This window comes from Gambusia affinis, linkage group LG22 (assembly GCF_019740435.1).
Source record: "Gambusia affinis linkage group LG22, SWU_Gaff_1.0, whole genome shotgun sequence".
NCBI classification, from domain to species: Eukaryota; Metazoa; Chordata; class Actinopteri; order Cyprinodontiformes; family Poeciliidae; genus Gambusia; species Gambusia affinis.
The window spans coordinates 10615032-10642389 of NC_057889.1; the positions used below are offsets into that span (position 1 = coordinate 10615032).

Genomic DNA, 27358 nt, shown 5'->3' on the forward strand with positions numbered 1-27358 from the left:
ATGACCATGCTCTTATTATATGCAGCCCTCTTGCTGTTAACAAGCTGAACCACAGCTTCTGCCAAAGGGTCAGTCATTCAAAGCATCACTGGAGGTTCAAATGAGTTCTGGAAAGGATTTTCCTCCTTTAGCTGAATTTTATGTCTGTCAGTTGCAGCTTGGGGAAAGGTGGGGAATGGTTGCTCTCTTGCTCCATCTTTAGAGAATGTTTTCCCTCCTTTTTTTAAGACAAATTTAAAGTATCTTAACAGTTTATGGCAGAAAGCAATGTCAAATCGAAAGAAGTAGAACTAAACGTATGAATAAAAATGTGCTGAGTTTGCACAAATATTTTTAAAGAACTCCTCACTTTTCATCTTAAGCTCATGACTGCACGCTGCAAACTGAATAACACATCTCTCACTCATTGTCATTCTGTAATGGGGAGAAATTTGAGATGCTGAGCGTCAAAGTGTTCTGTGATTAACTGGGCCAAAACCGTCAGATGGAAGCCAAAGTGAGCCACACAATGGAGTAAACTACAGGCTGTTGAAGCCACTCCCCTGGTGTCATGTGTACGCTTAGGTAAATGTGGCCTGATCTCTTTCTCGAGACAATGCGGCCTTGATTTGCTCCAGGGATGACTTGAATACATGGACGCTTTCAGCTGTCGGTAGGCGTGTCTCAAGTTGCTTATTTAGATGTCAACAATGATGGAGTTTTGGAGTGATATATATATTTTTTTTTTACTACTGGTTTTATTTTCTAGTTTATCCTGTGTGACTGCAACCTCACTGACTTTATACTGATGTTCTTTCAGAGCTTCAATGAGTTTGATTAGATTTGAATATTCAAAGTTAAGCAAAAATTGAGCTCCAGCAACATGGTAAAAATGTTGCATTGTTTCATATTCCTCCTACCAGCTCTCCTCCCCCCTCTCCATTTTCTTGTTTTGAAGTTCGCAGTCACAAATGTCTTCTGTAATCATTCACAAACATTGTAGACAGGGCCAGCACAAGGTATAAGTGAACGTTGTGGATGCATAGGGACCGTTGCTGGTCTCTGGTCACCAAGATTACTCTAATTCTCATAGGACATTTTGACAAATTGACCAGTTCTTCACATACACACAAAAAAAAAAAACATTCCAGAGTTTATAAGCATTCTGAAAAATGGTCTAAAATGGAAAATATGTTTAAGTGACCACAAGGTGGCTATCAATGCAGCTGAAAGATACAGAAGATAGAAGAAGTGATGGCAAAGCCTCCATTTGGAGTTAGATGTCATTAAGTGAAGATTTACGTGATTTATCCACTGAAGGAGAGGAAGTCAGGGTAATTGTTGTCTAAGAAGAGTACCGTACCTTGGAGATCCAATAAAACGGCACCATACAGAGAGATTTAAAGGTATATTATTTCTAATGCAGTCTGCTTATAATTCAACTTTGGGGGCACTTTTTACATGTGACAAAAACACATTCTAAACACAAAAATTCTGGTAGCATCTTGATAGTTACTTCTGGGTTTCTGATCAGCATCGTTACTCTGATGTGCGCAGGAATCAGCACATTCCTCAACAACTCACAAGAGATGGCTTGGTATTGGCGAACATCCTGGGTGATTGTTGCTGATTTAACATGAAAGGCAAACATTTTGTATTGAAAAAAGGCATGCTCTCAAACAGCTGCAGTTGCCTCAGTGGTCTGGCTGTTTACCCCCTTGATGTAGCTGTCGGAGTTACAGTAGGATAAACTGTGTTGTGTTGTCTTTCCTCAAATTCTGTCTGTTCTTTCTAATAACCTGAATTCAATGCCGTTGTCTCTTACTTCCATGCAGCTCTCGCATATTCCCTGTGTAAGTAATGTTTGTAGCAATAGTGGTTGCGTATTTCCTTTTTTGTTGTTTCCACAAACAGGTTGTAGTTAATTCTGTTTAGAATCTCAAGCAAACTTGGGCCAGCTTATTTGTCAAACCCCCAGCTTAAATCTGTCGTCTATATTGTTTTTTTTGCGGCCTTTTAATACGCATCTTTATTTAATTACAGACACTGAGTTTTTATTAGGTTTTTCATCAGTGCTCATTTTCCCTCTGTGCTCTTGTCCTTGTGTTTGGTTACAGTAGAAGAGATTGCAAGGAAGATGTTCAGAGGGAAAAAAGCATTGATGGATTTGATATAAGAATGAAGCAGAAAAGACTTTTACTTCTGGTACATTATGTGCAATACAGTTTACTTGGCTTCTAATCACCTCAAGGTTGTTGCTTCGCTTAACTCCCTCTCATTGATTTCCTTCGACATGTTTGCCGATTGCAAATTAAACCAGACAAATATCAGGGCAAACACCCTTTAAAGAAAGTAAGTAATACTGCCACTCCACATAAAAGGCATAATAAAGTGGTGAGAAAGGAGAAGAGGAGCAGGAAGGGATGTAGACTCTTAGTGTCCTATTGTGTTTGTCCACTGTTTCACAGCAGGAATGCCTGTGCACACAGACAAATGCTGTCTTCATTTGCAACTCTCTGCAAGAACCCCAGCTCTGCTTTGAATTGCATGAGACCCTGAGTACGGGGCTCGTCTGATTTGTGCTGGACATAAGCCAAGCAGAGGCCGCGAGTGTAAGCTGCTCTTCAAGATCGCCTTCTTTTTTTGTTTGATGATTACCAGGAAATACAAAATTCACTTTAAATACCCAGCAAGGAAATCTACGGTACTCATCCTTATTCAGCAGGCTCTTTTGAGTTAACATGCTCATCATGCAGTCTTTCTGTTTGTACTACTTAGCTGGGATCTCATGGAGGTCAAAATTTTCTTAATAGAAGAATACATTTGATTGAAAAAGGGGGTGGATAGTATACTTTTTAATGCTTTTACCAAATTGATGAGGATTAAAATTGTCCATCATGACAAGTTGTAGGAATAGCTCTGAGACACAACAGTCGCTTACATAACTCTTTCGTTTATAAGCACATCCCCACAGCTACCGTAAGGGTGGCTTATGTAAGAAAGAGAAAACACAGTTTTTCTTTCGCATACATCCACCACACTCCGGGACTCTGACTCTGTCCTCTCTTATCACCTTCTTGTTCTTCATCTCTCACTGTGTGGCGTTGTCAACGTGTCGTCGCTCATGTGTGAATGTTTGCATATCATGCATGACATCACACGTACTCCGCTTAATATTTTTTGCTGCTGACCCAAGCTCAAGATGGTGGATGAGTAACTGTGATTCATTGCCTCGGAGGTCAGCGTGTAGCTGCTTTGAAAGGTCTGCCTGTGAACTGACGTCCCCTTGACCTAGCCGATTGCTACGTACAGTTTTTACAAACCTAAATACTTCTGGCTGAGCAGTCGATTACTGAGCATAGCTTGAATAGGCTGCAGCTAATTGTACTGACAGTGATCTAAGAAGCAACTTGTAGTCTGAATAATGCAATAAGCTGATTTGCATGGCAGTCAGTCAAAAGTAGCTATGTGTAGGGATGTACAGCAGATCACAAATTTATCATCAAGGCAATATCACATTACAAAATATCAATATTGCAAAGATCTGCTTGGACTATGGTAAATACTTCCAACTCTATTGCTCTAAATACCAGTCAACATTTTGGTGGCACTTATTTCATGCTGGAGAAACTGTTTCAAAGATGTTGTGGTGAAGTGAGTAAGAAACTGTATTTCCACACTACAAAGCAGCGTTAATTACAGCAGCTGCAGACAAATGCTATTTTTCACTAAAACAATGTTTGTATAATAAAAAATTTTGAATTTACTTAACTAGTCTGCAGTTAGAATAATCCTAATCTTAAGTCTGCATTAGTGAACCCAAAGCAGAAATACATTAACACAGTATACTTACACTTATAATTTTTAATCTAAGTCCTATCACCCTCACAACATGCTTATAATAACATGCAACCTTACTCAAAAGCATAAAATGCTTTCCCTATTTTTTTACCTTAGAGAAATACTCTCTTTTTGCACCCTGGTTAAGAGTTTTGCTGGCTGCATCACTGATTTGCATTCTCATATACTGAGCTCTCTTAATAGCAGCTTCAGTCTGCTTAAACCTGTTATTACTGGAATAGTTTATCATTTCAGCTATAGCAGTCTTATGCGTCAGACTCAATGCAACCCCTGGCTTATCTGTATTGAACAAAATTCCATTTGAAAAGCTGGAATTTGAAATTAAATCAAGGTTTGACTGGAGCAACATGTATATTTTCGCATTATGCCTGACCTGTCACGGTGATGTCAGCCGTGTACAAAGGTCGTTTGAAGAGTCAGATGTTTGTGATGGCAAATAATTAGAACATCATTAACCATTCTTATTTTGTGTTCCACCTTTAGAGTGATATATACGCTAAAAAAGATGGATGCTGGCAAAGTAGCCTGCTCACACCTTTGGGTCTGCAGCAAGTATTCTACTTTTCAACATTCAAAGCTGGCTGCTCTAGGAAAAGTTAATAAGTTCTAAATTGCAGTTAGAAGTATGTCTTTGTTGGACATCAACTACATCTGAAAAGATGTTCGCTTTTGTTGTTTCATTTATGAATGCAAAATTACATTGAGTTCACTGGAGGGTAACTGGGACTAAATAACTACAGAACAATCAGAACTGCTATTGCCTAGAGCTTAAAAATAAAAAAAATCCCAAATGGGGCATATATTAGGCATAAGGAAAACAGGAATGTTCTGCAGCTTTATTAATATTGATCTTTTTATTGCTGTTTTTTGCCCTGGAGGAAAGACAGATTTTTCGAGCATTTGCCCAGCTGATTACCTATCAGAACCAATTAATCAATGTCAGGCCAATTCTGTTCTCTAAAGCAGTGGTCCCCAACCACCGGGCCGCGGACCGGTACCGGTCCGTGGACCAATTGGTACCGGGCCGTGCAAGAAATAATTAAATATGTCCGTTCTATATATTGAGTCTGGAGGAGCTTTTATTTTGAAAATCGTACACCGGATGCCGAGGGTTGAGTCTTGCGCCAGCTCACAACGCGCGCACCCCCACCCCTTTCGATCCTCACAACACACGCAGTTTCCCCCCCCAGCGCCCCCCCCCTCCCCCCCCCCCGACCCGTTCGATCCTCACAACGCACGCACCGGTCCGCAGGAAATTTACGAAGGCTTGGGCCGGTCCGCTGTACTAAAAAGGTTGGAGACCACTGCTCTAAAGGATTAACTGGTGCATACCTAATATAAAAAATCTTGGCTTCCATTCTTGAATTATGCGTATTGCCTCTTTACCTCAGTCAGAGAATTAATCAACTAATGGCATGATAAATAAATGAGCTCTGACTGATTTCAAGACCTATTTAGAAAATGGTGAGGTAGACTGCCTTTGCACTGAGTTTATCTGACTGAACTAGGAGTTTAGCCTCTTTAATAACACAATTGTCATAAAGATGACCACTTCACCCTGTTAAACTTTGCCTCAGTTATTTTCCTTTAAAAAATAAAAAAAATGGGCCACCTTCCACCATCCCACAATGCAAGGTCACTTTCAATTTGGTTTTGTTTTAATTTGTCACAGCTAAAGAAAAAAAAAAGAAAAAAAATACCTACAGCTGAAGTCCAGTCATTTGGCCTGCATCGACACACTTTAAGGCGACCTGTACTGTTTTCATACCAATAATTTGCAAGCATCAGGTGACACTCTGTGGTGTCTCCTGTGTATTTCCACCTTGAATTCCTCTGGGATGGACCATCTGTCATCAATACATAATACGCTCAAGCTACAAAACCGGTTTACATAAATTAACTTTTATGCCACTGCTAGGTAATCATCCATTGTCTCAAGTATAACAGTAGCAGATTGACTTCTTACCAACTCTTTTCTTCCCCCTTTTCATCCGAGTCCTTTAAGTCAGTCACTTGCACCGACTGAAAAAAGGCAATGGATGTCATGTGTGGAAGTGTTTTGTGAAAGTGGCTTTAGAGGTTTCTTAGTAGTAGACCGGTGATTACTGTATTTGACAACACCAGAGGCACTCTGGCACCTCTGTACTCTCAACAGTAAAGTGATAAGGGGGCAGCAGACGAGTCAATCTGACTGACTGACACAGATAACAAAAAACTGTCAGACTAGGAATGCAGCTGCCATGGATTTCATCTTCTTCCGTTACTAGTCCATTTTAGCCCTTGCAAGATCACATTTCTGTCCTAATTAATAGTGAACAAAGAACTTGGACTTTCATGTGTACAAACTAATAAAAAGGAGAATACTTCAGAGAGAACAGTTATACCTATTGGAAGAATTTGGATTTACGTCTATTCAGTGTGTTGATTGTAGACACAAACACAAGAGAAGGAAAAAAACTAAACAAAACAACCAAGACGCTTTTCTTCACTCTGCATCATTGTCAGCCTTCCTGCCCTCTTCAGAGACGAGACGCGTTTGGACAATATGTGTGTGTGGAGGAAGTCTACTTTGACTCCACTGTGATTTTTCTGGACATTAAATTCACAGCACTCAGTCTCCATCTAAATAAAGTAAAGTGAACTGAGCAGACACCTTCAGTAACTGTCTGCCCTGATTTAAAATTCTCCTCTCAGTACTCGGATGAACAGCAGGGCTTGGCAAAATGCTGCCTGGACCACAATTCTACAAACTGTCAGACTAAGTTAACAACTGACGTTATTGGCAATCCTTAAATGGTCTGGTAAAAAGTGAGATGTCTTATTTTGCCCCCATTGCTTGGCAAAGGATTATTTATTCAATTTAACAAGTGTACCACTTTACAATGCAGTGGGATTTTTAAGTATAGCTAAGGGTACAGAAAATGGAGCCAAAGTGAAGCTCATGAAGGGTCACGAGAACCAAGATTACTAAACCATGCAACTGACCTTTTGACCCCTAACTGTGCAAATTTGATGAAGTCATTAAACAGGCACGCTATTTTTAAGCTTGGTACTGTTTGTGTTCAGAAGTAATCCAATAAAAACTATGTGTTCATTCATTTAAGAAAACTGGTATCCTGAACTTTATTCCTAATCTGTTGGGAGTATGACTTTCTTACAATTTGCTATTCGTAGTCCCCATTCTCCCCTCTTTGCTTACGTGTGATATATACACAGCTGATCTGATAAAGTTGCTTTAATAGTAACTGATAGTACATAAAACACAAGATGTGAAGTTTGATTGAATGCATATCCTATTAGAGGAGCATGATTAGATTTGACCAGACTGCCACTTAGTTTCGTCCCACTGCTCAAGCTTGCTGTTCTGCTTGAGGCCTCCTTACAGCAAGGGCACCTTGGCTGACCGTCGGTGCTTTGTTCTGCTGGAGCTTTAATTCTCACAACCATCACTTACGAACAAATCCAGAGCTATGGTGAGAGTGCACTCAAACTTAAAGAGACGCCCGGTGAGAAGCTTGCACAGCTGCCCTGGGCACTGGCTAATTGGTGCAATTCATCCAACAAATTCAGCGAGCTTCACTTCTTGTTCGTCTTACCCAGATATCAAACCTGTCAATGTCTGCAGCGCGTAAGTCCCTAAAAGTGCTGAAACGTCCTGCTACTAAGCTCCGGCTTCAAAACATCTACATCACAAGTCACTAGTTGGCAATTAATTTCTTTTCCTTCTGAACAGTCTGTAACTGGGCATCTGTAAATTGTCATTCTTAAATGACTCTGCTCAGTATCTAGGACAAAAACATAAAAGCGTGTTATAAACAGTGTTAACTTTTTTTTGAGATGACCTAGAAAACAAAGTTGGTCAAGAAATTTCAGGTTTTAACCTAATTTAGGATATGTCTGACCTTACTTTGTAGCACAGGGCCCAGAGCTGAATAATTATGTGCTGCATATTTCTAAACCACAGTTTTAAATGTTTCAAATCTTGAATTATCTTTAAAAAAGGGAATTCCACTATATTTTGGACATTAAGTATTGCAAAAGACTATTAGTCATTTCACAAGGAGTAAATTTCTACCCAAAAAAAAAAACTGATGTAAAAAAAAATAAATTAAAGACATAATATGTGATTCTAACATTTTAAATTGAGAAATTTGTTAGGAAAAAGCTGGAATTTACTTACATTATAAAGTCAGATATTTGCGACAAAATGTGACATAAGTCCTATAAGGTCTAAGTGGTTAATTTAGAAAATCTACATTTTGAATATATTCCAGATTGTAAGAGATGCATATAGGGTCTCTTCCTGCGTCAGACACAACACCTTCCAAGTGTAGACTTGTCTTTAACACCTCAAACGGAATCCAGAATACACAACTGAAATGGGGAGGAAGAACCTGTGACTTGTCTGGATATACTACAACTACGGTATATAAGCATAAGTGGTAGCACTTACACTTTATACACAAAATATCCAGATGCGCATCCCTTACATGTGCCACATTAATCTTAGAGGAGTTTTAGCTTTTCTTGTAAAAAATGACTGATTTTATTCAAAAGTAGTAATTTGTTTCTTGCAGATTTATGGCTCATTATATATTTTAGTGTTTATTTTCTATTTAAGTGTTTTTTTCTTGTGAAATTAATCTCACATTTCTGAACTTTTGGGGGGAAAACTGTTATGTAATTATCTTGAACCTTATTACATATGAACTGGATGGATTGTTACACCTTTACTTTGAGCAATTGTATTTTTTCATGGCAAAAACTGAAATAGATATTCTAGTAAAATCATAACCGGTGGTGAGTGCAGTTCACTCAACTGCAGGAGCAATTAGTAATTACTCAAGTTTTTTATTTGTACAATATGTATTATGTTTTAAAGCCCTAATATGGACTATTAGCATGAACACGATCTTACCATCAGGCTGATCGAAGCACGTTGGACTTGTAACTTTCTTCTTGCTTTCTGGAGATTTGATTTTGTCACAAAGTTGCTATTATTGTTTTTTTTTATTATTATTATTATTTTGTTGCTTATTGCCTACTTGTTGTGGTGAGTCTGAGGGGGGTTAAGTTTTTGTCCTTCACATCTGTACGAACACCAAGGGAGTTAGTGTAATAGAATTTCCCTCACAGACCAAACAAGTGCAGCTGCACAGTGCAAGCATGCAGGCATTTATTATTGAGCAGCAGGCTTTCATTATTCATACCAGTGGGTTTCTATGTGCTCAGCAGATAAGCCTCTGTGAGTGTGTTTGTTCATCAGACACTTTACTCATTGATGTTGCCACACAGATGCCCATGAATATTTAGTTGGGCTCGTTCATCTACTGTGGGATAAAGCCTGATTGCTAAATGAATGTTTAAAGTGATTCAATCTTCTTACAAAATACAGTGTGGTCTGTGTCCCACCACTCTGCCATTGTGAGCTTCATTACTAATATAAAGAATAGGGAGTAGGGAAATCATAGTGGGGAGTCACAGTCACTTCTTTCACATTCCTCATTGAAATATTTAGACTTGTTGGGTTTTTTTGTGAGAAGTTGGTAAAAAGGAGACAGCACTGGTTTTATGTGTTTTCTTTCTCTTAAACAAAGCAGTAGGATTGTTCTCCATTGTGACCCTATCGGCTGCAGGCATGATTTTAGAATAATGTTTATCTACCCTTATATGCCTTGACACAAGTTCCCCCAAACAGCAAACCCAGTTAGCATAGCTGTCTCTGACCACCCTGACACTGCTGCAGGTGTATTTTTAGGCCAATGTGGGCTCTGTTTATGTTTGTTTGTGTGAGGTTGATGTGTCTGTACATAAATTTTAATGGCACTACACTGGTGAGAGCCAGCAAGGTGTCATCGCACTTCCCTAAGGGGCGTCAGCTGGTACAAAATTTTAATTGGCAGGAAGAAACACAGGTCTATGCTGTGATATGCTCTGCAAGCTCGCTCCGTTGTGACTTATGGTATGGCAGGTGGTGTTGGGGAATGAGATTTGTTATTTAAATATATCTTGGTGGAGGTGAAGCTTATTGTTGAAATTCTAGGTGTGGAGTTGACAAAAAGCCTCTCACTTCTAATGTATTTTCTCTGTGTGAAAAAAAATTATTATCTCTTCAGTTTGGACTTTGACTGAGCTGGGTTTTTCTTTTCTACTTTATGTCACTTTGTTGTAGATTTGCTGACACACTTGGGATAATTGTTTTAGCACAACATTAAAATGCTTTAATTCTGGCCTTTCGACAGAGTCCAATACTTGATGAGGAGTTTTTGGTCAACGTAAAGATGGGATGACTGCAAGGTGCACAGTCCTTAAAATCATACTTATAAAAACTAAAAGCTTGTTTGACCAGAGGACTTTTTTGTTTTGAAATTAAATATCAATTCCCATGAAATATCTAATTGCAGATATAATCCTAAGTTCACGAAACGGTTAGAGTCCTGCATTAAACAAAACCTGTAGCCCGTCCTGTGGCCACACAAACTAGTGTGTCGCAGGCACATTCACAAGACTTTCTACAATCTGGCCAATTAGGTGCCCAGCTTTCTCCAGGTGAAGTTGGTTTCCACTAGTAATATTTTAACAAATTTAAAGTTGAGTTAAGTTTGCAATGAATGAAATGTCTGTTGAAGGTGACAGATAGTTGTGGCATAATATGTCCATTCATCACTTGATGGCAGTGACTCACTTGTGTCAGCTTTGTAACGGCACTTGTACATTTCCCTCAGCAGGTAGAAAATAATAGTAAAACAACAAAGCTTGTTGTTTTAAAAAGAGCCTCACATTATCATAAAGTGTACTTGTGTGTCTGGTGAACTATTTCTTACTGTGGAATGATTGGCTTTGAATACATTAGAAATTGCCCTGTGTTATTTTTTTCCCATGACTGTTGTCAATCATGGATTTCTTTAATCCTCATGATTGTACAGAGGTTCTTTTTCCAGTGACACGTTTGGAGGCACGTTGTGGAGAATGCTTTAAATATGGCATCAAGTGAGCATGGAGGTAATTTTCTTCGGAAATTCAATACCATTAGGTGCTAAATTACGTCAAAAGAAATCACCCGCTGCTGGTTATCAACTAAAGTTCAGGTTTAATTCACTGTAGTATTGGCCTCACTTTTCATACCCAGAGGCTATGTTAAAGTTTTATTTGCAGTCCCCTGCTTTGGTAAGTTTGTCTTTTTAATGAATTATAAAATAATTAGATCCTATGAGAGAAATTTTTCCTGACTTAAATTTGAAATTCTTGTAAAACGAAATCACAGCTTTTTTATCATCAGTTTTGGAGATGCCAACTTGTTGCAGTTTCATTGGCAATAACAATGGGCATACAAACTGAGTACATTCATAAATTGCAACAAAATGTGTCCATTTGCCAGTTGCGAGGATAAAAAATATTTTGACTAAAGTGAAATTTTGTCTTCCTGGTGGACTTTTGACTTTTTTTTCTTTACATGTAAAAGTGTTTTTTTTTTACCCAGCTCTGCAGGTCTGTTGTTGATTTAAACCACCTGTGCCTGTTGACTTTGCCAGCTTGTTTGCCTTTGCCCCTGGCACTTCCAGTTTTGCCAGTTTTTCTGATTAGATGTCTCTGTTTTTTTATGCCTGCAGTCATGGTTTGGAAAATATTACAAGTACACAGATGTAGTTTACGTTTCCAAAATCACAGAACAAAGCACACAATGTTCAGGCCAGTTTGACACTGTGAGGGACTATTTTCACGGTGGGAGATCACAACAAAAGCAGAGATAGGCTATTATAAATTCATTTTCCCATTTTCACTTTTTTTTTTTTTTTTTTTAAGTCTTCAAGGCACATGCACAGTGTCTGCTAAATAATTCACGGCTTTTGATGTACATGCAGACTTTTGGCAACAATTATTGACCCTTTTTGAGCCCTAAAAGTGATTTCAAAGCTGCTTTTACAGAGGTCATGCAGCACTATGGAAAGAGCTTTTAAAGGTCTGAAAAAGCACCATTTCCCTTCAAAACAGCTATGAGTATATAAGTTGTAATTTATTCCACAGTGAAGGACTGACATTTGTTATATTTTCATCTGCAAGATAGGACACACTTTCTCATAGTGATCTATATTATATTTGCAGTCCCCTGCTTTCGTAAGTTTGTCTTTTTGATGAATTATAAAATAATTAGATCCTATGAGAGAAATTGTGTATTGCACTTTTAGGGAAAAGTGCAATACACAAATGTCCCCATGAATGTGATTTATTTAACTAATAACTTTTCACTGTAAAAGTTGTTAGTTAAATTCACTGTAGTTTGGTCATGTTTAATACCAATAAGCATTTACCTGTAAGTATTAAATTATAGTTTTGTGAATAAACTAGGTACATTTATTCTTGAAAAACAAGATTTTCAACTCGCCTCTCAATGAAAAGGTTTCAAGACTTGGCTTGGACTTGGGACAAAATACTTTGTATTCTCTTTCACTATCATAAAATGTTAGATTTCAAAATACAAATATTATGTCGCCTAAAGTCTACAAGTTTCACAAAGCAGACACGAATTTCATAAGATTTCAGCATCCGTTATTCACAGAGCCAGAAACTGATGGCAAACTTAAATGGGGGTTATCATATAAAATAAAACAATTTAAACTTCACATCATGTTGCAATGCTATTCCCTCGTCAAAAAAACACACCTGGAGTGTTACTTTGATTCTTTCATTCATGTTTGAGGAATCCTTGATCTGCCTTGGCAGCCATTTAGGAGAGCACTCCTGCCCGCTCCTCCCTTACCAGCTTCACCAGACAAGTGGCAGCAGCGATTAGTAAGATCCTGGTGTGGTGGAATGCTGCTGAGCTTAACATACGAACTATTACTCAGTCTAATGCTCATAAGACCAGTTGTAAATGGCTTAATGGAAGAGCGTTGTTGTGATGACATGCTGAGGGCAGAGCATCAAAGAGTAGGAGCTTCTTAAATGGAGGCCATGTATAAGTCGTGTTTGATTCATACATAATTTTAATAACAAGTGAAAGTAAAGGTTACTGAATTGTGCTATGACATTACACTGTATGCCTGGAAAATGCACAATACCACCCCGTAAGGTCAAAAACTGTTTTAGCATTGGAAAGATGATTTTCTTTGTAGTGCTGTAACACATTTATTATGTGTACATGTCATTTATGTTCTTACAAAATAACAATGCTAAACAAACTAAAAAAAATGATAGTTTTACATGTCAGCTGTTCCATCTTGATAAAAGATGCTTGACCTCTACCATTGTGCGTGGTTTGAAGTTGCATTGTGAGTGAGACAATATTCTCTTAGGATTCATTAAAGCTTCTAGTAGGACATATTGTCCAGAGTGCAATGATCTACCCCCACTCTGGCACGCGCCATCCCTCATCCTGCTTTGTGTTTGCACACAATAGACAAGCAATCCCTGATTTGTCCCTTATTTGCTTTCTCATATTGTATTCATTCCACTCACCATCTCAGTTCTGATGTTTGACTCCAAGCTTAGCCCACTCTTTCATTCCCACTCTTGCTCCCCCCCTTACTGCCTATAGCCTCATTTTTGCCTATGTGTCTTTTGGGACGATATAAAGTGACTTGTGACATCCCACTGCAGCCGTTACCATGGTGATTGGTGACAGTGGGAAGCACCACCAAAGATGAATGGGTCATAAAAGTAGTAACAGAGCAGAAAAGAAAGGAGCAAGGCTAGTCCACACGTTAGATGGGAGAAGAAAAATTAAATAAAGCAGGAAAACTCAGGTATGTTAAATAATTGATGCACTCCAATTATTCAACTCATGCAGACACTTAAGATGAGCTTTTTTTTTGTTTTGTATGCATATTAAAATTGATAAAAACTAAGCAGAATGCTGTATTGATGCATTGCAATTAGTGGAAGGTAAAATTTTAATCAAAATATATAACATTTAGAATATAACCTTTTTCTTATGTGCCTATAACTTTGCTTTGTTTTAAGACTTCATAAACAAAAGAAAATGAGTGCTATCTTGTGTTTATCATTGTGGAGAAAACCTCGTATTTCAAGATGATTTCAAATATCCTGTGCTATTTCCCAAGTATTAGTCCAAGCATAAAAGAATAAGATGACTCTGCTCTTGCATGAAACTGTTTGTAGTTCATTTTTGTAAGTCTAAATGAGGTTGTGTTTTGTGGAGCTGCTCTTCTTGCCGTGTGTAAAATTTTAGTTTTCTTCTATGATAGAATCTGTCACATCTGTGATGCTGTGTAGGTAGCTTTGAATCGGTTTTGAGAAAAAACTGCATCATTTTCCCTGTGAGAATACAGCTGTCACATGCTATCATGTCAAACCTCGGTTTGGAAATCTCAGTAGGCAGGTGTGCTTGTATGTCTGAGGCTGTAAATGTGTCCTGCAGTTGTTCATCGCACACCGAACAAGTTCGCTGTGGTAGAAAAGTAAAAAAGCAAGGCTTTACTGTCGTCACTTTTACATGCTGTACCAACACATATACTTATATGTAATGAGCCCCTCCGACTTTGAAAAACTGACATTTAGAAAAGACATTATCACTTGCAGATCTATTTCATGTCTTTTTTTCCTTTTTATGTTGATTTCCTTCAAATCATTTTCAGCTACTACTGTTCAGTTTTGGGCATCATTATCATTATCCCCTCAACCTTTGGGTAACATTTTCTCGATAGCCGATAAATAAAAGCCTATTTGGGTCCTATGCGTAGGAGAACAGTTTACTTTATCAAGATAACAGACAGGAGAAAAGCCTTGAGCTTTTTGGATACTAACAAAGAGTTTAAGTACATGTTTGGAAACTGACTAGTGTGGAGGCCCATCTGGAATGTACAAATAGTTATGACTGAAAGATTTAATTTGGGTTTCCATCTTTGCAAAGGCTTTGTAATAGGAAAATAAGAAAATAAACTCTGCTTAATGTTTTAAAGGACCTAATTTGGATTAAGGTTGTTTTTTAGATCTTTACATCTTATTTTCTTTTTGTGTGTCATTATGATTTAATAGAAAATCAAGCAGTAGAGCAAATCACAAAACACGAATGCTTTGGTCCAGGAGTACTTCATGTTTTCAGATCAGTTCTGTTTAGCTTTTCTTAACTTTTCGGCTGGCTAAGCCATGAATGGCAAAAAAAAAAAAAAAAAAAGCCATCCAGAATATTTCTTAAATTCTTGACTGTCTTTGCTGCATAAGGGGAAGATTTCTGGGGAATTACATGACTATGGCAATAAGCTAGGTGAAAGCTTTCAGAAATATGTGCAAGAAGTCTTTATTTTATACTCCTTATAACAAAAGAAAATTTCATACTGTCTGTAATTATAGGGTGCAAAGTTTTACTCGTTCAGAGACCTTTTAAAATCTTGTTGTCTTTGATATTTAAGCCAACTATTAAAATTGATTATTGAAATTACACTTTAAAAGTACACAGGATTGATCAATATCAAGAAAATAGCAGCAAGCTTTTACCGTCTCGACCACCGCAAAAACAAACCAAGTGATTGCGACTATGATTTAGTACACTTTGAAGCTTTATTTCTGACTTGTAATAATTGTATTACAGCACAGGAATCACTGGCTGTTATGAAAAGTGGTGTGGGGCACTGATGATGAGTGTCTGTATATGCATGTGTAAGTAATATGCTGACTGTTGGAAGACGCATGAAGTAAAATAAAGGATAGAGAGCATGTTTCTATTTTAAAAAGGGTGCAGGGATTTCACTCTGTGGTTTATTTGTATGAGAGAGAAATACCGCCGACAGATTTCACTCTAACGGCTTCAACACAAGCTCAGAGAGGTGCATGTTGTCACTGATGGCCCCCGTCTGAGATGCCTCTAGGATGACTCACCTCAGCACAGTCACCATCCTATCGCCGTCCAGCTTCCGAGAATAGCCTTTTCTTGCCCTACATTTCTTAGGATACGGTCAATAATCATGTTTATTGCTTGGCAGAAGAGCCGACACTAAAAATACCGCAGAATATTAAGGCACCAAACGTCAATTAAAGCTTAATTAATGCTTTAACAAAGCTGCGATCACTGTCGAGGAAGTTTACATCAGAACACCTGATCTCCACATCATTTCACATGCCTGCTCTAATTAAGCGCAAGCCAGCAGCAGGGAAACTGTGTTATTAGAAGCATTAACTGCTGTTGTCGCAGAGGGAGTCGTGTTGGAGGATGTTTTAGCTCTCCTCCTGTCTTGGTCTTTCTTTTCACCTTTGCTTCCCACTAATTATCACCATTCTGTTCTCATCTTCAGTCACATTGCACATATTTCTCACAATCATGTGGCACTTCAAAATAGTTTGCTGGTTTGAGCATTTCAGTACTGAATGGCATGTTTCAGTGGCTGATGGGAGACTTAAGATGATCTTGGGTTGTTTTTGGAATGTAGCAGATGTCTTCTAATTTTTTAGATTTTTATGTAGAAACCTAATCCACAACCATTTGAGGACAATGATCTCACAGCTCTAACTGTACACACACACCAGTAAGCTTTAGGCACAGGCCTAACACTGGTTTGTTTTTCTTTATTTCAGCATCTATGTTACACTGTGGCACAAAGTCTGACATACTTACTGTAAAGTTTTAGGTAATTATTGGAAGAATAAAAGGATTTTATCAAAGCAAAAACCTTTTAAAAATACAAACCACTAGATCAATCGTTGGAGATAAATCTGTAACAATAACATATTGTGTGTATGAAGTGGACCAAAATGCAAAACAATGAATTACATGAATTACTAAGACAAAACATGAATAACAAAGGATCAAAACTAAAAACCATGAAGAAACCCCAAAACAAGATTCTGCACTGCATATATATATATATATATATATATATATATATATATATATATATATATATATATATATATATATATATATAACAAGTACTGTTTGATACACCCAATAACGTATCATTACTAGTACTCATTTGCAAGTTGAAATAATATTGGTAAATACAGCTAGTGCACAGTATTTTCTTAATCAATTAAGACTGTTTAGATAAGAATAGTGCCTGCCTCAAGTTGTCTGATTTCTGTACACATATTTTGTTTTGTCCCTCTGTTTCTTTTTTTTTTGTGTTCTTGCAAAAAGAAGTGAATTGATTCTGAAAACCTTGCAATGCAGCTAAATGTAATTAGCATGGCTGAGTGAACAGACAAAGTGCAGTGATATGTTAACCGATTGCATATGTTAAGCGATGAGCACAAGACTGTGTTAATTAAGTGAAGCTACTTGAATGTTTCCGGTTTGCAAACAAATGAAATCATTTTTCTTTACTGTGGTGCGTTATTTCTGGGTGAAAAAAAAATTCTTGCTTGGTGTCAGTGACACATTATTCTTACATTTGTACAGAATCAAGAATACAATTTTATACACTAATAAGATTTTCTCCCTGTCTTCCCCCATCTCCATCTCTCTCCTATAGGTAGTGTTGTCACAGCAAAACGATGCCGCTGGTTAAGCGTACCATCGAGCCCAGGCACCTGTGCCACACGGTATTGCCAAGGAACATCAAGAATGAGCTGGAGTGTGTAACCAATATCTCCTTGGCCAACGTCATCCGCCAGCTCAGCAGCCTCAGTCAGTAACACTCATAAATACACACATATCCTTATATTGGCATAAAAACGTCTACTGCAGAGTTCTGAAGGATTTACTGGTAATAGAAAGTTATATGAAAAAAAAAGACTCATTGAATAAAATGCAAAAATCTAATTTCCAAATGTGCTTCAGTTTTATTTACTACATTTTTGGAAAGGCAAAGAAATGTAAAATGGAACGCCTGAAACGTTCCCGTGCTGATCCAGACAATTTCTAAGAAAGACATGAGCAAAATAATCTACCAACTGCATCGCAAACATAGTCGAAGGTTCCAACAAGCAAACCAATTTAAAACCGGCTGCAGGATCTGCAGCCAGCCCACAGATTCTCATTAGACTTTCTGTTAAACATCTTCAGTATCGCTATGACAAGATTCATAATCCTGGGCTGCAGAGATGAGTGAGATAATCATAACTGTGAAGTCTTATGTGTAACAAACAAAAACAGTGATGTGTTATGGTTTACCTAGAAAACATGTTAACAAATGTAGAAGTAACTTCTGGCTTAAAAAGTATAGGATATTTATCGGTCTTGAATTTCTTAAGATACATGTTGCAGAAATGCATTCTCAGTGAAATAGACTTCTGTACAATGTCCTATTGGTATTGGTTTGTACTGCTTTACTAAAAACTATAAGAACTATTTTTGCAAACCCCACTTTGAAAACAGACACACATTGGTTGTGATCTTATTAAGAAAGTCTCAAACTCAATAAACTCTATTTCCACCCAATGTTTTATGACATTTATTTCAATGAAGATAATAGTGAGAATGTGAAATAGTACAAAATTCAATACAAATGTATGTTGCTGCACATGGCCCAAGCCTCAAAAGATTTGCACTAAAAATGACAAATTATCCCATTTGCTTCTTCACTACAGGAATTACATTAAGCAGTACAACAATAGTATGCAGTAATGAATGCAATCAATCATATTTTCAAAAAATAAAATAAAATAAAATTATTTTCCCTGTCATGAGAGCTACTGTGGAAAACTGTTTGAAACGGCAAAATAATGAGCAGTACTCCCAAACTTCTGGCTTTTGGGGTTTGCAAAAGTAATTAAATAGTTTCTTGTTATTGTTGTTTTTAGTATGAGTGATTTTTTTCACATTTCTTCTGCATATAACATAAAGTAAAATGTTGCCCATCCCTTGGTATCATTCCCAGATCTGAATTTAATATGCAAATAATGAATGAGTAGTTGGCCAGAAGGTAAGTACAGCTTTTCAATTGAGAAATATAAATAAAATATTATAATTTAAATAAAATAACAATGTAACCAAACGTTAAATTTCTGCATCAAAAGGTATGGTGAAAAGTTTGCAACGTTTTTCTTCTGACATAGTTATACAATTAGTATTTTTCTGTTCACGCTCGTCTTTTTATATTATTATTTTCAAAAATTAAATACTACAAACATATTTTATTTGCCACATCAAAAATTCAACTGAGATTAAAGATCCCAGACTCTTTAAAATTCATCCCTCCTTTTCTAGAAGTTTGTATATATAGAGAGGTTAGAGGTTAACTTTTTCATCCTGCACACACAGTATTGAGAGAATCCATACATATTTTTAAGAACAAAATACATAATACCCAACATAGCAGTCAGTAAGTTTTGAGCTTAGAGGTTAACTTTAAATGGAGTACTGGTGATATGACATTTTATACTGGCGGTGTGGTACTATGGAAACAAAATGTGATGATTAATGGACTTACTCCCATTCCAATGCACTTCAGTAAAGGAAGGTCTTTATTTTACAGAGAAGACACCTACAGGCACACTGTTGTTTAACCAACCTATCTACATCGCACAGCTCCAAACATTCGAAGTTGGCCTGCACTACTACAGAGACACCCAGTCATCACTTTGTTTCTTCAAATCTCAGTAAAAGGCTCAGACAGAAGAAGAGCAGCATGGCTTGCTTTGATTGTGTTTGACAAAAGCATTTGAGTTGTCTTACCAACAGATCTGCAGTACGTGTTGCAAACTACCAAGGTCTCCAGAGTCAGTTGACAGTAACCATAACTGACAGTTACATTTAAGCAAAAATGTTCTACAAAAGCAAAATGATTTACTTTAAGCAATAGAGAGAATGCTAGATATTGGTTTAGACAACAAGCAGTCGCCTCCCACACTAAATAACTGCTCATATCTGCCAGTATAATGTTTCTAACCATTTTATTTTGAAACTTTTGGAAGAGTGAAATGATTTCTTTTACTCTTGTGTGTTTGCAGGTAAATATGCAGAGGACCTTTTTGGAGAGCTTTTCAATGAAGCTCACTCCTTCTCTTTCCGGGTCAACTCCTTGCAGGAGAGGGTGGACCGGCTCTCCATCAGCGTCACACAACTGGACCCCAAAGAAGAAGAATGTGAGTTTCATACCAATTTCAATACAGAGCCTGGAAAAATTACTGAAATCCCTTGAACGTTGTCACATTTTTAAGCTTCATTTAATTTGGCTTTTATGTCTTGTACCAGTGCAGGGTAGTGCACACCTGTTAAATGAAGGGGGGGAAAAATCAGATGATTTGCATGCATTTACATTCAGTTCCTATGAGTCAAAACCATTCTAGATAGCTCAAGTTGTATTTTTTGGTTTATCTCCATGACCGCCCCGCATTTAGCTCTTCCATTTTCTGTTCAACTCTGACTAGTTTCTTTATCCTTACTGGAAAAAAATGCACCCCAACATTATGATACTGTCTCCACTAAGTTCCTCAGTGGTGTTACAGTTTTAATTTTCTACCACTCATGATGGATTTGAATGCAGCCCAATGTTTTTTCAGTTTGGTTACATCTAACTTGGTTTCGTCTCTCCTAAATGGCTTGTAGCAAACTTTACCAGGAGCTTCTTGTTACGCAGCTTTCTCCCTGATCTCCATGTTCCTGCGTCTGATGATCAGTTCATAGAACAGCTGCATTTACAGTCAAATTAAAGTACAAGCTGGTAGACTCTGTTTAAATCAGGTACTCTCATATTAACTTTAAAGTTGTATGAGTTGGGGGCTTGAATACAAATGCTCACAACATAAAATTTACAGAATTTGAATATGTGAAACCCTAATTAAAAAGTTCCCTCCCTTTGGTTTTCCCCAGTCTGCCATAAGTTTTAAAGGCTCTTGGTGAAGGAACAGGTAGCTGTGAAATTGTACCATTTTTAAGCTGCCATAGTTGTAAAACCTTTGCTCCCGTTAGAAACACTGCTTTCGAGTTTCTGTTTGACTTGCTGCTCATTTACTTGATAAATGTGTTTTCCTTGTGTGAAGACGATCTTTGGGATCCTTGTTGTGAGCAATAAAAAAGAAAATGCAATAATCTGTCAAGTAAGCCAGGTTATCCTGAGAGAGGAGAGGCAGAACGACAGGATAGAGCATCGGGTAGAGTCAGCAGAGAGTGTACAGTACAAAACATGGGGAGACTCACAGCAGTGTAATAGCATGCTCCAAGGCACTGTATCGATTTCCCATGGGCCTGCAGTGTGTTTAAGGCTTTGTACAATGTTACTTTAACTGCTTCCTTGTCACTGGCAAACAGTGAAATGCTATGTGGCTGTGGCCTATTTGAATGCATCCAGAGGCTTTGGTAGCCCTTTTTCAAAAGGCAATGAATTGTTTGAGATTGTGCACGTTTGCCTGTATCACTTTCTTTCTTTTTTTTTTTTTCTTTTTTTTGAGTCCCACAGGGATTTGCTCTTCCCCATTCAGTTTAAACTGAATGGGGCACAAAGCACAAAGCATTTTTCTCACTGTGCTACATTAAATTAAATTGAACTTTTCCTGTTTTAGGGTCATTTGGCATTAACAAAATAATTACTATTTTTTAAATGGCAGAATAAGTAGAGGAGATTTATTATTTTCAGATGTCTAAACCCACTAAGGTTGCCATGTCTCTGAACAATTTGGAAATAACAAATCATCACACTGTCCATATTCTGCACCAACATGTTCTAATGCAAAATATGCAAATCAACCTTTGAATAAAAGCAAAAGCTTTTGTGAAGTGGCTGGCTGAAGTTTTCAAGGGAGTGTCACAAACTTTGGAGTTTAAAGAAAGTTGTTGTTTTTTTTTTTTTTTTAATTTAGTAAATATTCATTTGTTAATCTGGTGTTTTACAAATTGAAATAATCTTGGTAGTCTCAGTTAACCTAAACCAGAAAAAACATGTGAAGAAGTGTATGTTTTTTTTAATATGATGTATATAAATGTCAGATGTCAATTATAATTGTCATCTAGTTTTGGAAGTCTGGTTTGCAGGAGGAATGTTGTACCAGTGTACACATCATGCTGACGTACTTGAATGTCAAGTACAGATGCAATAAAACACCCCAATGCACGTTCTCAAAATACTCACAAGGTTTGCTGCAAAAGATGTGTTTGATATTTTGGATGCACATGTAAGTTTGAATCAAGTTGCAATAAGAGATTTGGATTTTTTTGGCAACAGTTACTTAAATATATCAGGCCACGGTGCTCCGGCGGATTTGTGCTGTTGCAAATCTGTATTTTAAGCTTGAGTCTGCATCTGTGCCTGTGGTCCGTGCCTTTATCTGACTTCATAAATAATCCTGACTATTCCCCCTTCATTGCCTAAAGAGTTGGCTTTAGAGACTGTGGATAAGAATCAGCTCAGTTGCAGTTTAAGTGAGTGGTGGGAGAAGAGAGGGTAGAGGGGGTGTCAAGAGGGAGGACAGTAAGGAAGATGGAAGGTTCAAGGGAAGGGTGCTTAATACAGGGCACTGCAGCAAAAGCAGTGGAGCGTAAAAGGATTGTACCGCAGAATTTTCCGGACTTTGCTGCTGCTCAGACCTCAAACCTTCTTCACATTCTTTTATGGCCTGATAAAGTGTTTAAAATGGGGGTAAAAAAAAAAAGAAATCACACTTCATCTGTTTTCGTTTATTTGAGTTTGTACAATCGAGTGACAATACAGCAGTGTGGCTCCAGTGGACTGAATTTCACACAAAGATGAACATCTGTGGGAGGGGTTCACCAGAGGGGTTGTTTCCCGTAACTGCCACCCAACATCTCCTATCACAACCCTTTCTTTACCCTCACGCTGTCAGAGTGGGTGCTCTTACTGTAAGACTCGCCTTGTAATTGTCTGTGTGGCTTTGTGGTTGCCATGAGTGGAGGGGTGAAGGAGAATTGGTGCAAGCAGAATGGGGCCATAAATCAGGGACCTGGAGGGATGAAGATGGGGGTCAGGTATAGGATGGAGGAGACTGGAGCACACAATGGCTGTTTTATAGATGAACATGCTGCAAGTCTTACAAAGTTCTTTGCAGCTGTGAAAGCTTAGATTACCACTTTAAAACTGCTGAGTTGTGAGTTACCATGTATTTAGGAAAACTCTGTTGGGCTTAGGTTAGCTCAGCTGGACGAGGTGTGGCGCTAATAATGCTGAGGTAAGTGGTTCAATCCCCAAACTGGTCAATAGAAAGATAAAGTGTTTTTGAAGTATTGTTGAAGTCTTATGTGTAGCAAACAAAAACAGTGATGTGTTATGCTTTATCTAGAAAACATGTTAACAAATGTAGAAGTAACTTCTGGCTAAAATGTAGACGATGTTTATCTGTCTTGAATTTCTTAAGATACATGTTGCAGAAATGCATTTCCAGTTAAATACACTTCTGTAAAATGTCCCTTTGGTATTGGTTTGTACTGCTTTACTAAAAACTATAAGAACTATTTTTGCAAACCCCACTTTGAAAACAGACACACATCGGTTGTGATCTTATTAAGAAAGTCTCAAACTCAATAAGTTTTGTTGTGTTTCACACAAACAACACTTCAAAATAAAAAATGGCTCTGAAAAAAATCAACTAGGCCTGTCGCAATAAACGATAAATCAATTAATCGTACAATAAATTAAAACTATAGACGTCGTTTTAATTATCGGCTTTATCGTCTCTTACAGCCTTTTTCTCTTTTTGTTGATGACAATGAATGAAAAAAGGCTCAACTCCACTGCTTTCCACTGACCCTCCTTTCCTCATCTCCTTAGTGTAATGTCCAGCACACACTACACGAGACTGAGAATCCATTTTATTTTTGTTTATGGTTGTTTGGTTTATTTTATCAGTTCCAGTGTTGAGTGTTCTTTTGAAAATAAAGTGTCTCTATCTTTGGCAGGAAATCGCATGCATTATTATGTAATTTCCATTAAATCAGTGTACAAAGGTCTTCAAACAATATTATCGTCTATCGCAATAGTTTTTGAGACAAGTAATCGCTCAGCAAAATTTGCTATCATGACAGGCCTCGTTGGTGGTGAATGTCTCGAACAGCGACCTTGCTGCACAAGCTGTCAACCGTCTAGCTTTTGTAAAATCATAGAATTCACATATAGTAGTGTAAAATAAACTATTCAGGTCCCCATTTATATAATTCATAAAAAAAGAAACTATGTTCAATATGTTTTCTAAATCACTCCATCCATCCATTATCTGAACACCCTTCTTCCCTAATGGGGTCGGGAGGGTTGCTGGTGTCTATCTCCAGCTGCGTCCCGGGCGAGAGGCGGGGTACACCCTGGACAGGTCGCCAGTCTGTCGCAGTCTAAATCACTCCATCATATTAAATATATTGGAAGTAGAGGTTCAAGTTAGTGTAGTTACCCGTTGCATAACACCAGCAGAATATATAGGAAAAGATGTCTAAATCTCAGCAAACAGGCTGTGATTTTACTGTTTTTTGGCAGAGAAAGCTTACTTATCCTTTTTTTTTTTTTTTTTTACCATATCACTGCATGCCAACAATTTTTTGAATAAATATAGATGAGCCGTTTGTAAGCTATTTCTTTTGTGAAGTATTATGAATAGATTGTTGTATGTGCAATATTTGTATTTTAAGCTTCTTTTTTAGTGAATCATAAAAACAAGCTTAATAACATATTAAATAAACATTTAATAATAAAATTTCAAGATAGATTCTTTATTCTGAAAAACATGACTACTAAAAAGATTTCCGATGTAGATTTGGTGATTTATTTATTTATTTATTTATTTATTGGGGGCGGGGGGGATGATGTCAATCAAGAGATTAGAAACCAAAAAAATTACAGCATTTGATTTTGAAATGACCTCATCTGGTTCTGGATTTTCTCTATAGGTGAAGCAAACTAAAAATTACAAAGCAAGGAGAAAACAGAGCTGAAAACCAGCATTAGTGGAAGCCAGTGCGGTGAAATATCCAGTGCTATTTTGAAGTGATTTGATTTAGACACCTATAAGGATGACAGTGTAACAATAAACTGCTGTGGCAGAAAAAAATACAATCTGAACAAAGAGATGCCCTGCAGTATAAACAACGCTGATGAAACCGTCAGCTTTTACTGAGGCTAAGACATCGATCTTAGTGACATCTACCTGTAAGTACTGTTTGTAAGTTGACAGTAATAGCTTTTTCAAGATAAAACATAATCCTTTAACACCCTTTGGGTGTATTAAAATCTGAGTGAGCAGCTCAAAACTAGGCATCTAGAAGTGCATTAAAAAAAGCACAAAGATCTGACACACCCAGTTGAAATGGGTTTACTCTGCTGATGAACACATTTTAACAAATGATTGAAGGTCACAGCGTGGTCCACAATGTTTCATCCAGTCCTTGAACCACAAGGGCTTTATCTACCCTAATAATTTATAACTGCCCAGTGTTACATGTGAAGAACAGATGCACACTTTCTGTTCTCTGCTGACCTTTCAAAGAGTATCACCCCTCACTTTGTCCTTTAGGATCCCACCCCCTCCTAGACTTCAATCCACAAACTACCTCACCACACCTTTAGCTGTTTTTTTGTCCTCTCCAGCCTGCTCTCATATCTTTGATTGATCTCTGCTTTCCCTTCATCCTGCATGGATGCCATTTGTGTTCTGTCAGGCACTCTTCCCCCCCTTATTTCAGCCAGCCAAACTAATGGCCTGTATCCACTACTTAATAGCACCGTTACATCACTGGACAGGCTGCAGGCCATTATGGAAGGCCATGAAGCTACACCAAGCCCCTTAGGGCTCCAACTGTTTCTTGATCTACTGTCTTATTTCTCCCTTTCAGTCCTTCAGGATATGTTCATTGCTGTACTTATCTGTTAAATGGTTTCTACTTCTGTTACATTGCTGATGGTGCTTTTACAACATCTCAGTCTTTTTTATGTTTTTTGGAATGTGCAGCTCTGTTCTTCTAATCTAATTCTGCATTCAGTCATTTCCATTGAATTGACATACTTTTAAAAATGGCCTTTGGTTTCATTTTATCTCAGAAATTTGTATTTGGTGTCGTCTTAGTTTCTCCTTTTGACTGAAAAGACGGAGAGCGCAAAATCAGTTATTTGCTATAAGCCATGTAAAACTTCAGATAAGATTTATAATTCAGCAGTAAAAACTCTGAGTCTCAGCTTACTAAACTCATCAGGGGAGTTTCATTTGTTTAAAACTTTGGGCAAAATTAGGAAAGAAGCAAGTACCTTGTGGTCATGTCCTGATTTATGATTTATTATTTTCTAAAACTGGAATGCCCTCGAATATTCAAAATAAAATCACATTAGAAAGAAAAATAAGATTCTATAATTGATGATTAAATACTGTACACCCGTATGTTTACTTCTAACATGTTAAATAATGTGAGAGGCTTTATAAACCATAAACTAAGTAGAATAGGATATTATAGTTTAGTGAGAGAGATCATATTTTTATTTTTATTTTTTGGGCTGCACTTTTGCAACTCTCATTTTATCTGTGTTCACCATGCATTAAGAGTTTTTCATGCAGACCTTATGATATTCAGTGTATCTAGAATAAAACCACAACCTCTGCAATAAACGCAAAAACAGAGACAGAGACAAGAAGTAAAAGCTGAATTGAAGACTGAACCGATTCAAGGTTGCAGGAGGAAGTGTGCAATAGGCAAAAATATAGGGCAGTATTTGCATCAGAGTAAAACAGGGGAGAGAGCCGTGTCTGCATGGTAAAACTTGGCCTTCAACTTTTCCTATCTGTTAAGCCTGTTTGTGCACTAGAACAGCTACGAGATAGTAAGTATATAGAAAGAAGACAGCAGGGGAAAAACATATCTGGAAAGTTTTTTTTTTTTTTTATTGAAACTGGGGGGTGTGGGTAGGTGACAAAAACTTCTTCACCTCATTGTAGCTGAAGTGTCTCAGCCAGATGGTATCTGTCTAAAAGTGAAAGATGCAAAGGCTAGAAATAAACTGTTTAGGACAGCTTGTTGATAAGATGCATCCTGAGATCAGAGACAGCTGGAACACCTGGTGCTGCCTCAACCAGCGCAAACTTTCACAGGTTTTACTTCTGGATTTATGAAGACCTTTGTCTACGTTAAACGTAAATGAATAAATTAGCTTCTTAAGCTAATTTATTCAACTAATACACTCAGTCACCTTTGAGGTATCCTTGTCTTGGGCTCACTTACCAACTTTTCTTCTTACAATTAAAGGTTGTCCATATAAAACAGGTAGGTTATAGCTGAGTTAAATCTTATGCTAAGTAAAATATCTTTTTAACATATTTGTCTATGTCTGAGAGCTCAATGTAAGTCAGTAAATATTTAAAGCCACCTCATTGTGCATCAATCTCAGATCTGGGTGCTCTCTTTCTTTGCTGTCTCTTATTTCGGCCCACTTGTTGCGCCACGTGACAGCCCATGAAGTGTCTAAATCCTTCTGAGCAGTGTGCACAGTGCTTTCTTCTCTCAACACTCACCTGTCAGAAACGTTCTGCTCCTTATCCTGCCTGGAAATTCTGTATCTATGATATAGACCAAGCTCATAGAAAATTGTTTCACCAGAAGTGGGAGACACAGCATAGGAAATCCTGGCATTAAATCCTCTCTGAGAATGTATTTTGGACATTTGTGGGCAGGGAGTGAAAATTTATGATGAATATCTTGTAGCAT

The 27358-nt window shown here is 37.6% G+C and overlaps 1 protein-coding gene across 3 annotated transcripts in view; it reads left to right on the forward strand.

Moving 5' to 3' along the window:
• wasf1 (WASP family member 1) overlaps positions 1-27358 on the forward strand; it is a 56106-nt gene that overhangs the window by 5174 nt on the left and 23574 nt on the right. For all 3 annotated transcript variants that reach the window (XM_044106539.1, XM_044106540.1, XM_044106541.1), the window contains exons 2-3: positions 17265-17419; positions 19684-19818. In XM_044106539.1, coding sequence (XP_043962474.1) covers positions 17287-17419; positions 19684-19818 — 268 coding nt within the window. In that variant the 5' untranslated portion in view covers positions 17265-17286. The remainder of the gene's footprint in view (positions 1-17264; positions 17420-19683; positions 19819-27358) is intronic.